This window comes from Salvelinus fontinalis, chromosome 23, assembly GCF_029448725.1.
Source record: "Salvelinus fontinalis isolate EN_2023a chromosome 23, ASM2944872v1, whole genome shotgun sequence".
In the NCBI taxonomy this organism is placed as follows: domain Eukaryota; kingdom Metazoa; phylum Chordata; class Actinopteri; order Salmoniformes; family Salmonidae; genus Salvelinus; species Salvelinus fontinalis.
In genome coordinates this window covers 31,122,928-31,135,025 of record NC_074687.1, presented here as the reverse complement: position 1 = coordinate 31,135,025, position 12,098 = coordinate 31,122,928, and the positions used below count along the sequence as shown (strand labels likewise).

Genomic DNA, 12,098 nt, shown 5'->3' with positions numbered 1-12,098 from the left:
CGTGAAATACAACTAATGATGAAATGTGGTCTATTAAGGTCAATTAAAATACGAGTGAGTAGGATACAGGAACAGATATAGGGAAAAAGCGAAAGGTGTCGATCCTCACGTTCACCCCTGATTAGACCCAATCCTGATCTCTCTCAAAGAGCTGTCACACTGCCCTTGATCCTCTGTATTACACAACAGACTTCACCTTGTGGACACACACCACACACACACACACACACACACACACACACACACACACACACACACACACACACACACACACACACACACACACACACACACACACACACACACACACACACACCTTGCGACGGATAATGTATTGTACTACCACTTCATTGAACCTTGACAGCCCTCCAGTGGAAAAGCGATGTTACTACATCTACAAAGAGGGCGGTGGGCAGCAACACGTGCTAGCTGAAAAATAAGAAAATCGTGATTGAATGATGATCTATTAGGTAATTCAAAACTGTATTATACAATTAATACTCAGGACTGTAATTGGAAATTTGGATGTTTCATTGTGCAGATCTCAGTGCTAAAATCAACACCATCACCATGTGAGTAACAACGGACAGTGTTAGCTAACGTTAGCTAGCTAGCTAAATGTTTGCCAGTTCATTATTTTAACCATAAGGACAAACATAAACCAGCCAACTAGCTGCATTTGATTAGCTAGCTATTAGCTAGGATCATAAAAATCGTGGTAAAAATGAATTAATATGTCTGTCAAAGAAACCGCCAGCTAGCTAGCCACTTTAAAAAGTGAAAGTGCTTCCGTTTTCCAGTTCTTACCATTTCCATACATGTTTTTGCTCATGAAATTCATAGCAAAGAAAAAAAGTTTCATAGCAAAGATGGTGGATAAATGAAGATAGTTCACACAGGCCGTTTACCATTGAAAAAAATTGTCAGTTCCGGTCTCCTTAACTGAGTGTGTCTCCCATAGACACCAAATGTAATAGCAGCTGGGTCTGGTTTACTTAGTTAATTGACTAAGTAGACCAGACCCAGCTGGTGAGGTGTCTTGCTTCCTCTTCCGTCTCTGATTCATAGCACACCTCACTTGTTGTACAACAACAGTAGCAAACCTATAATTACGTTTCGGTGTCGAAGAACCAGATTGTCTGTCAAAATAAATCGACAGGTGGCGTGCACGTGCAACGTATTAAATAATCGCTTCACACCATATTCCCACTTCGACCAAGGTAAACTGACACATGATAAATTGTCAATATTTATCGACAAACTAGTTGATATTCTTCGTTCCAATTATGTTTGTTAGCGCTATAAAGAATGTTGCTGCTTTTAATGTATTGCAAACACCTGTAAAAATAGTTTTTAGCTGCGTTAGGCTATATTTAGTAATGCCGTGGGGATGTTAGTTATTAAATGCTAGTTAATAACTAAATGACTAGTCATGTCCACATATATTCAAACCGCATCTATTAATTTATGGCCTTCGTCAAAGTGCATCAGCTCCATCTGATAGTTGGATGTATGTTTTTCAGAACATGTGGTATCCCTTCCCAATGCTCATGCCGTTGTCTCTGTCGCCGGAGCCACAGCGTCCATCAGATATTTCTCAAACGCCCTATGCATCAGGGATGATTCAGATGCATATGGTACCTTGTGACCAACGTTTCTTTCAAAATGCAATGAACGGGTTGGCTGGTAAGTCAGAGGGAAGTGCTTTTAAAGATGCAGTATGCAGAAATCGCGCCGCCATTTTCTGTTTGCAAAAATTATAATAGTTTGCCAAACTTCGTTTGTGACAAAACAAGTATTGGATAATCATTGTACTATACTAAACCGCTGTGAAATATATTTTAATTAAACCAAAAATATTGTATTTTCAGCTGTTTGAAACTGGTGTACAAGACAAAAAGTAAAATATGCAAAAATGAAAGTACAGAAATAGAGCACATAGAACAGATCTCTCACTTGACTTTCTTCCAATGAGAATGAAAGATTTATTACTCACATTTCTATGTGCATTTGGTCAGGTCACCAAAAAATAACAAATTGCAGCTTTAAAACCACTTTTTAAAACCCCATCCTCCCAGTGGTGCAGCGGTCTAAAGGTGTCTGTTCCATGCTTCCCAGCCAGAACAGTTCGGAAGGGTTTGTGCATATATTATTATTATGTTTTTGTTTGTTTGGGACTTTTACAATTTTACAACTAATCTTTTTGATGCAGTATTTCTCAATGGAAAAATGTGCATGAAAACGAGTTGGTGGTTGGTCAACAGTAGGTATTTTTCAAAGTCTGTCATTCAATGAGACTCGTTTTCATGCAAATGTTTTCATTGAAATACTGCATCAAACATCATAGATGTAAAATTACACGACTTAGATTTCTTGAGTCATCTTAGATTAGTTGACTATTTTGAGGGAGTGTATACTGGCTGTGGTGTCTCAAAATGGACAAACAGTATTATTGCTGTTTTTTTAAGTGAAGGTCTTTTAAGAGAGTATGCAAGCACACTCATTCGGCTAGGTGCAAGCTGAGCTGAAGTATGCTGACGCCTTATGGCACTGAATCTAAAGCCTGGGGTTCGATCCTAGGCTGTCACACAGCTGGTCATGACCAGGAGCACCACAGGGCGGTGCACATTTGGCTCAGCACCGTCGGGGTTAGGGGAGGGTTTGCCCGGGGGCTTTCCTTGGCTAATCACACTCTAGTGACTCTTTGTGGTGGGCCGGGCGCCTGCAAGCTGACTTCGGTAGTCAGTCGAAAGGTGTTTCCTTCGATACATTGGTGTGGTCGGCTTATGGGTGTTGAGCAGTGTTTTTTAAAAGCAGCGCGGCTTGTCCGGTCATGTTTCGACCTTCGCCTCTCCTGAGCCCATTGGGGAGTAGCAGCAATGAGACAAGATCGTAACTACCAAATGGATATCATGAAATTGCGGAGAAAAATGTTAAAATATTTTTTTTAATTAAGCACAAGAGGGATGCTTCCTCTTGCAACCCAAAACTCATAACCAATGGAATGCACTTTCACTTTTTAATTTGAGCTTTCCAAATTCATTACAAAATAATATTATGTCCAAACCATTTGTGTTCTCCCTCATTGCCTTGGGAAATGACATGCATTAATAATGTGCCTTTACCTCAATAGACCCTCCATCTTTGTCGATAGAGGACTGCAGGAAATTTCTTCTCAACAGGTATAGAGCATGTCTATTAGTCCCAGCACATTCTTTATGCTGTAATGTGAGAATCATGAACATGAAAGTCTATTGTGCATCCCATTTCTCAACCCTTCTGCTGAAGTGTGCACTTGCACACACTCCCTTTCATGGGTTTAATAATGGTGGAAATTCTGTCCAGCCAACACTTACACCAAGCCAATGCTTTTAAATTCAAGAATAGGAGTGTGCAAGTGCATACTTTGGGAGAGGTTTGGAGTATTGGGAAGCAACCTAGGTCTAACTCTGCATGTTACAGGTCTGTGTTTGACCTGGTGAAAGTCACCCATTTCCTGGAGCTGACAGACCCCAAGCTGCTGGGTTGGTACTTATCTCTGCCTGTGGAGGACAGGAAGCTCATACAAGGTACAGTAGGGACCAGGGAAGGTTGTATAATAGACAAACAAAAACTCCCAATAGTGTCGTTATGGTTTTGCCATCAAATTACAAAACACTTGTATAGAATCCCTCTCCAGGGCCACCAATTGACTGTAAAATATGAATCCTATTGACAGCCTACTTTCTGTAGTCTCAGTGAAAACTGAGCCACGTATTCATTGTCTTTCCCTTTCAACTTTCTGTTCCACAGAGGAAGGAGGACTCCATCGGTTTCTGCAGAGGCATCCGGCTCTGAACGTAGCCAGACAACTGGTTTATGTGAAACGTGAATTATGGCTCTGCTTGACTTTAACGGTTTTCTGTTGTAACCCTGGTTGAATTATCCTTGAGCACTGGCGTACCAGTGCTCATAGCATATGAACACATAAGCCATGTCAAAATGTTTAGAGTTACAGGAAATGAGCTTTAAAACGGCAAAATTCTCTCAGCCTCATGGCAAAATGTGTAGATTAGCAGGAAATTAGCTTTTAAAACAGCAGGAAATTAGCTTTTAAAACAGCAAACTTTTCTTTCAGCCTCATGACGATGTGTAGAATATCATGAGATTAGTTATAAAAATGTACATTTTTCCTCTCTGCCCCATGGCAAAATGTGTAGAATTGCAGGAAATGTGCTTTAAAACGGCAGGTGTTTCTTTCTATCGCATGGCAAAATGTGTAGAATTACAATACATTTTTCTGAGAACATGGCCCCTTAAACCTTGCAGGGGGCCTTGTGAAACTGCGGTACACCACTGTCCCAGAAAAAGAATAGCCTACATATCATAATTACATATACCTGTAAACTGTCTTTACTCTGTATATTAATAGTTGTATTATAATTTTATAACACTTTATATTTGATGTTACATTTTTTCTTTTGTGTACAGAACAGGTGAGAGGTTGCTGGAAACCGCCTGCTGTTACACAGACGATGTCTTCAAACCTAAACAAGTATGTTTTTTCTCCTGTCAATTCAGATAACTACATTTGTTGGTCACCAGGTGTGATTCTACAACCAGTAGTTGACTAGAGGAAAAATAACAATTGTCATAAATTTAGCATGGTTTCTGCTGTTCTCAGTTCCAGAAGGCCCACATTCTATGGTGTGATTCAGTGTCCCAACTGTGGAACCAGTTGTTCTTCAGGAGCTAAGATATGCCGACGCTGTAGCACACCTATCCAGAAGGAGATCCCGGCATGCCAGTCAGGTGTGGTTTAAAATCATAATTCAAAACATAGACTGTTATATTTGCTTTGTGTGGACAGATTTGTTATCTTGGAAGGAACATGCCCATTCATAGTCAGTCGTATACTAGTGCACAGTCAATGGGTAATATTAAATGTCTCTCATTCCACACTAGCAGTTAAGTAACAGTACTTTATGAATCCCACATTTACATTGATTTCATCACCACAGCATAAGTTGTTTGCCTTTAGCTCTGTTTCTTTATTTTGATACAACCATGTTGTTGTCTTCCTCATAGAAGAGGAGAAAGAGTTAGGTCTTCTTCCCAACAACGTGAAGGAGGAGCTAAATCTGTTCAACTGTTCAGGGCACGGAGGAGTCCAGTCAGTCCAAGTCCACCACCAGGCGGAAGCAGGAGCAGTGCAGCAGTTCAGGGGATGTCAGCCTCAGTCCTTTACTACTACTACCTTCCCATCCACAACAGTGGACTGTCTGGTCAACCTTCAGGATAGCTTCCAGTCAGCCTGTGGTGATACCAGTGGCGGCCATATTGGAGCCACAGAGGATTCTCCAGGCCAACAGGAGGCGCACTTCTCCAAGGTCCAGCTGCTCTCACAGCTGTGGGAGGAAGGGCGGTGGCAGGATGGCAACAACTGCAGTAGTGTGGTGGTATATAAGGATCCGTCTGCCCAGACTAGCTTCTCTCTGGATATGGAGCTGGAGATACAAAGCCAGAGAGGAATTAACAGGAGCCAGTCTACCATCGAAAGCCAGGAAGGTGAGTCCATGGCCAACTCCATATCCATGCATGACCAGATGGCAGACTTCCCCATTTTGGACCGGGAGACTCCTCCAGAGTACTACAGCTTCAACAGCACTAGGATGGACCGCACAGAGTGGAACGACACCAGCATCAACACCAGCCAGTTAGCGGAGCAGGACCGCGACGACTCACTATCACTCATGGCCACCATGGAGAGCACTGAGCAGCCTAGCAGACCAGTGGAGGTGGAGCCACCTGAAGCCAGTATGGTGTCTTCCTGCGCTGGAGACCGCAGCGAGTACTGTGATTGGACCTACGACAACTGCCCCGGCAACCTAGCAAATGAGGAAGAGGCCTCAAGATGCGAGCTAGAGAATAACAGTGTCGACTACCGGAGCCTCATGAAAGAGGATGGGAGTATTCTTATGTATAAAGCAAGTAATGAGGGGACACCTGACTTAAACCTGACACCCCCACAAGGTCAAACCAAGAAGAACCAGTCCGGTTGGTCTAGAGAGAGTCTCAGTGCACCCCAAACCCTGAAGAAAGAGGAGCTGTCCATCTATGAGGAATCCTTCATGTCAATAAGCCCTGGTGGGGCAGCGGCGGCCGTCATGACCACAACACAGCATGAGAACGGTATGTCTGCGTTCTCTCTAGTCAATCTGAACCAGACTTTTGATCTCTCGCCTTCACGGGTCACAGAAGCCAGACTGAGCACAGCCGACCATTCGACAAATACGTGGCCTGCCTTCGCTAAACATGATGTGTTGGTTGGTATTGACCACAGTCTAACAGGCTGCAACCAGAACACACAAACTCAGGGCACAGCTACAACTGACAAGTCTGTCATCACTGAAGTCCACATGGCAGACCTGGAGTATCTCACTGAGGTACAGTTAATGCTCCTCCTGTAATATTTATAGTCATTCAGATTTCCTTTTTACTGAAATACATTTCTTCAATATCTAAATGTCTTTAAGGAATTCATCAAGCTGAAATTTTCTCAAGAGGAACTGAAAGAGCTGAAAGAGCAAATGACGAGGTATTTTGGACACTTAATTCTGTTATGTTATACGTCCATTTCAGATTTTTCTTAGATCGTGAAAATCTCCATGGTTCTATTCTATCTGCTGATGTGCTGACCATGGCTATGTCTGTTGCTGCCTGTATCAGCTCTGCAGGCGGTGTGAGTTTGAGAGATGGAAGAGGCTGCGACAATGCGGACCGTGGTGAATGTGACTGTGGTCAGCGTGCCACGCGGGCAGAGCTGAGCCTACTGGCCCTGCAGTATGGGATGTGCCAAAGGCACTGCTGGAGACGCTACTACACCTCACCTGAGGGAGACCGTCTGTTCCAGGGGTAAGGGACAGGAGATATGACAGCTTGGCACCTTACAAAGTTGTGCAGAACTGTCATACATAATTTATGTCCAGGGTAAGGGACAGGAGACAGTCGGGCACCTCACAATTAAACTCATTGATTTATTCAATGAGTTTAAAAGATCATTGGACATGTGTCTGTTAGTGTTATGTCTATCTGATCGTGCATCTCTCCTGTTGATCATTCAGTTAGGCACTATTATGGTCATGTAGCTGTTGAATACACTTGCCCTGTTATGGACGCTCTAAAAAGCCTCTTAATTTAACATTTGTTTTTAGTCCAGGAAAGGCTTAATCTGGATGCAGGAAAAAAACGCTATATTATTCCTATGTTGACATTCCAGTATGTAAACTCAGCAAAAAGAACCGTCCCTTTTTCAGTACCCTGTCTTTGAAAGATAATTCGTCAAATCCAAATAACTTCACAGATCTTCATTGTAAAGGGTTTAAACACTGTTTCCCATGCTTGTTCAATGAACCATAAACAATGAACATGCACCTGTGGAACGGTCGTTAAGACACTAACAGCTTATAGACGGTAGGCAATTAAGGTCACAGTTATGAAAACTTAGGACACTAAAGAGGTCTTTCTACTGACTCTGGGGGAAAAAACAGAAGAAACATGCCCAGGGTCCCTGCTCATCTGCGTGAACGTACCTTAAGCATGCTGCAAGGAGGCACGAGGACTGCAGATGTGACCAGGGCAATCAGACTGTCCGCAATAGGCTGAGAGAGGCTGAACTGCGGGCTTGTAGGTCTGTTGTAAGTCAGGTCCTCACCGGCAACATCGTCGCCTATGGGCACAAACCCACCGTCGCTGGACCAGACAGGACTGGCAAAAAGTCGCTGTTTTGTCTCACCCGGGGTGATGGTCGAATTCGCGTTTATCATTGAAGGAATGAGCGTTACACCGAGGCCTGTACTCTGGAGCGGGATCGAGGTGGAGGGTCCGTCATGTTCTAGGGGGGTGTCACAGTCCCAGAAGAGTGGAAGAGTGTGGTAACATCTCACAGCAATAACTGGCAAATCTGGTGCAGTCCATGAGGAGGAGATGCATTGCAGTACTTAATGCAGCTGGTGGCCACACCAGATACTGACTGTTACTTTTGATTTTGACTCCCCCTTTGTTCAGGGGCACATTATTCCATTTCTGTTAGTCACATGTCTGTGGAACTTGTTCAGTTTGTCTCAGTTGTTGAATCTTATGTTCATACAAATATTTACCCATGTTAAGTTTGCTGAAAATAAACACAGTTGACAGTGAGAGGATGTTTATTTTTTTTGCTGAGTTTATATCCCCACCCCCCTGCCCTGTAGGACTGAGGGCCCTCCTGAGAGCCTGGTGAAGGTGCTGCAGGTCCTGGAGGTAGACTACAGAGAGATGAGGAGACAGGTCCTGTCAGGTATACCCCTGGACCAGCTCAGACCCCTGTCTGTCGACTCCCAGAGGATCACCTCAGGGACCAGCTACGTCCCCCAACATGTACATTCCCTCTGGTGCCCTTCCTTCCTCTCAGTACATCTTGTTGGTACTATGCAGGGTGGATCTCATGGTTGTTTTTCCCCTTTTCAGATAATTGACGAGTCTTTGGGAAATGCTCTGTCTGAGTAGGTATTTGACGAATTGAATAATGAGTGAGTGAATGAATGAATGATTGAAGTTGGCTGTTTTTAAAAGTTTGTTTTCTATCCTCCAGTGCCTCAGGTAGGAGCTCCCAGCAGTTGCAGGTAGAGGATGCCCGCGTCGAGTACGTCAGTCTAGGTGGTGATGGAGAGTTAAACAGACTGGTGTCCCAGTCTGTTTTATCAGTCCTTGGACAGGATGATGGGATGGTTGGCAGAATCAAGGCAGAAGGGCCTGTTGGTGTGCCTGTTGGTAACCCCAAGGCTGAGGACTGCAGGTCTGTGAAGGCGATCATCCTCCGACACCAGCAGCCTGAGGTCAACCGGAGGCCCAGGCCAGGTAATGAGACCTGTTTATTCATTCATCAATGGTTTATTTGAATAGGGAGGGATCGATACAAACACATTGGCTCATTGAATGTATAAACATAAAATGTGTTGCACTACAGTGTTCTCAAAGCTGGTTCCGATCCACCTGGATTTCCGAACTCTCACACTCAACAGGTGGAACCAAAGACCACAACTCCAGCGAGGCGTGGTTTGATGCAGAGGAGGACCTTGAGCCTGATTGTGTAGTGCTGAAGGAAGGAGGTCTGGCTGAGGTCCTGGTGGAGGAAGGAAATGGCAAGAATAGGGTTGAGGGGGAAAAGCCGCATGACAGACATACCCCTAAAGATTTTTCATTCACACTATCTACCGGTACATAAGGATTTCATAACACATTCATAACCCACACCTAACAAGTTCATAAGCAATGTTCATAAACATTCATTCATATTTATTTAGGAGTCGTTGGGGAGAAGGATCAGAGCTCCTTCCTGTGCGTCACAGACCTACCCAGTGATGTAACAGAGGTAAGCCTCAGCATGTGACAATGTCTTTAACTCGATCTTTCTTCAATTCCTTACATCCGTTGCGTCAAACGTTTTGGAGAAGGTCCAAGGTCCCGTCCCTTGGACCTTCTTCTCCAATGCTGTTTGAAAGGAAGCAAGGAGATTGGATGTAAGGAATCTGGGATAAAAATGGGAAAGTTAGAGTGATTTGGTCACCAGGGGCCAACAGACCCTAATAAGTCTCCTGTCTGTCTTCATAGAGAGAAGTTATGCTCTGGTTTGAGAAGTATCAGGCATCTGAAGTGAGCATTTCCACCTTCAGCAACAACCTCCGGTAAAATAAAACCAGTGACCCTGTAGAATGAAACTAAGTTAAGGAATGTATAAGCGTTCCAAGGCAACTTAACTGTTACATCAAGATTTCGATATAATAACATCAACAGACTTTTGTATAAAGATATTGTCCCCTCACATGAAGCAATGGAGTACATGTCAATGTTAACATCTCTCTCTGTTCCATGCAGAGTTGCCATAGTGACTGTGAGTGGTCCAAAGATGGCTGACAGTGCAGTGAGTGAAATGGACGGGTGTAGTATGCATGGACACACGGTGCATGTGGCACACATCTGCAGCCCAAGCCACACTGGTAGCCAGAGCCAGGGTCAGGGGCGGCAAACCCAGCAGCAGCAAGGTCCCTCAGCCAGCACCAAGGCAGGGCCCTCTGGAGACACCCCATGCCCCCAAGACTCCAAGAGGAAAAACACCCATATCACCACCCCTCTGATGGTTAGGTTCTCTACAGTGTTTGTTTTGTTGTCAGGGATTGTAGATGGGAATATTATTTGTTTTCAACCTGTTGCAATGCGTGGATTGCTCCCAGATTGATTGGTCAATAATGATTGCTTCTCATGTCTTTGGTCTCTGTTCTCGTCTGGTGTCTCTCTCCAGCCCCTGCAGCTCAGCCTCCAGAAGAGGACCACCGTGTGTGACTCCCCCACGGCGTCGGGGACCTGTGTGCCCCAGCACTACGCCACCATGGGTAGCTTCGATACACTGATGGCCCGTTTGTCAGTGCGCCACCCAGAGGCGGGGAGGCAAAGGATTGTTGACGCCCTGCTGGAGATGAGGGCCAAACACCAGGGGTTCCTCAGCGGCCTGCCTCTCAAGACCATTGTTAACATGACCTCTGACCTGCTGACACGATAAGGACTCCACTTCCTATTCTATTGTTGATATTTGCCTTTATTGAAACACAGGTTTTCCCAAAGCCAGGCTTTTGATTTACTTGAATGTAGTACACAATTTAACCACTGTTTTGTTTGTTCCTCACATAGGTAATGTTATTACTCTACTCTTTTGCTACAATACTTAGTGAATTATCTACTTTTGAACCTGAAATGTGTAAATATTTTTTTTTTAAATTGTTTGTTTGCAAATTGTTAAATTACAATTTACTTGTTAACTTAATTCAAATCACAGTAGAATTGCAAAGGAGTTTTGCAGAATGTTATGTTCTGTTTCAGTTAAATAAATCTGAAAACCTGAAATGTTGTTCTTGGATATCAGGGTAGGTTGTTTAAAAAAAAAAAAAAAAAATGTTTTGTTCTCAACAGGACAATTTGCTTAATTATGTCTGGAAGTGTAGTTCGCGTATCCTTCCAGATTCTACGATTTTCCCCTTTGGCCACCCTTTCAGTATTAGAATACTGTTATTGACAAAGCTACAGTGCCTTCAGAAAGTATTCATACCCCTTGACTTTTTCCACATTTTGTCAGACTGAATTCAAAATGGATTAAATAGATCTACACACAATACCCCATAATGACAAAGTAAGCATGTTTTTAGATTATAATTTTTTTCAAATGTATTGAAAATTAAATGCAGAAGTATCTCATTTACATAAGTGTTCACACCCCTGAGTCAATACTATCAGAAGCACCTTTGGCAGTGATTACAGCTGTGAGTTTTTCTGGTTAAGTCTAAGAGCTTTGCACACCTGGATTGTGTAACATTTGCCCATTTTATTATTTTCAAAATTGGTTGGTGGTCTTTGTTACAACCATTTTCAGGTTTTGCCATAGATTTTCAAGCTGTAACTCAGACACTCAGGAACATTCACTGTCTTCTTGGTAAGGAATTCGTGTAGATTTGGTCATGTGTTTTAGGTTATTGTCCTGCTGAAAGGTGAATTGATCTCCCAGTGTCTGGTGGAAAGCAGACTGAACCAGGTTTTCCTCTAGGATTTTGCCTGTGCTTAACACCATTATTTTTTTCTTTTCTTTTTAATTCTCCCCAGTCCTGTACGATTACAAGCATACCCATAACATGATGCATCCACCACTGAGTATTTTCCGAAGGCACTGTACTTAGCTGGTGTCTGCCTGTTGGATGTATAATTTCAGTTTGGATACTGTTGCTTTAATAAAAGAGACTTTAGTTTGGGATGTTGTGTGGATTGTGAATTTTGAGTTTCTCTCAGCCCCAGCTGGCCTTGATGTGCTTGTATAACATGCATAGGCATACATCTCTCTAACTGAAACGTGAGAATTTGCATGATAAAGGCCAGCAGGTGGTGCAAGCTTCCAGGTTTTGTTGATCGCTGAATACTAGACTGAATAATCTACTGAGCCAGGCCAGTGAGGTGTAAACCATATGGTATTACTGCGCATGTTAAAGCGGTGCTGGTTACATGAGCTCCCCGATCATTAGTAATCAATCAATCATTTA

The 12,098-nt window shown here is 43.4% G+C and overlaps 1 protein-coding gene across 3 annotated transcripts; it reads left to right on the top strand.

Moving 5' to 3' along the window:
* Positions 1-995: 995 nt before the first annotated feature.
* On the top strand, positions 996-11,815 carry LOC129821119 (RNA-binding protein 44-like). Of its 3 annotated transcripts, XM_055878433.1 has the most exons (18): positions 996-1,220; positions 1,524-1,686; positions 3,134-3,182; positions 3,463-3,569; positions 3,793-3,867; positions 4,471-4,534; positions 4,664-4,791; positions 5,068-6,425; positions 6,516-6,577; positions 6,709-6,894; positions 8,232-8,397; positions 8,488-8,522; positions 8,612-8,877; positions 9,042-9,236; positions 9,324-9,391; positions 9,631-9,704; positions 9,895-10,156; positions 10,319-11,815. In XM_055878433.1, the coding sequence occupies exons 2-18, from the start codon at positions 1,527-1,529 to the stop codon at positions 10,574-10,576; spliced, it is 3,513 nt and encodes a 1,170-aa protein (XP_055734408.1). In that variant the 5' UTR covers positions 996-1,220; positions 1,524-1,526; the 3' UTR covers positions 10,577-11,815. The 3 variants fall into 3 exon arrangements, with proteins under 3 accessions (XP_055734408.1, XP_055734406.1, XP_055734405.1); XM_055878431.1 differs by having other exon boundaries at positions 5,137-6,425; positions 8,232-8,522; XM_055878430.1 differs by having other exon boundaries at positions 8,232-8,522.
* The last annotated feature ends 283 nt before the right edge of the window (positions 11,816-12,098 follow it).

Excerpts from the sequence above, each read along its gene's own strand:
- LOC129821119 (XM_055878430.1), top strand. The coding sequence starts at position 1,527 with ATGTGGTATCCCTTCCCAATGCTCATGCCGTTGTCTCTGTCGCCGGAG. Across the intron at positions 6,426-6,515 it reads ACCTGGAGTATCTCACTGAG|GAATTCATCAAGCTGAAATT; the intron begins GTACAGTTAATG and ends AATGTCTTTAAG. Across the intron at positions 10,157-10,318 it reads ATATCACCACCCCTCTGATG|CCCCTGCAGCTCAGCCTCCA; the intron begins GTTAGGTTCTCT and ends GTCTCTCTCCAG.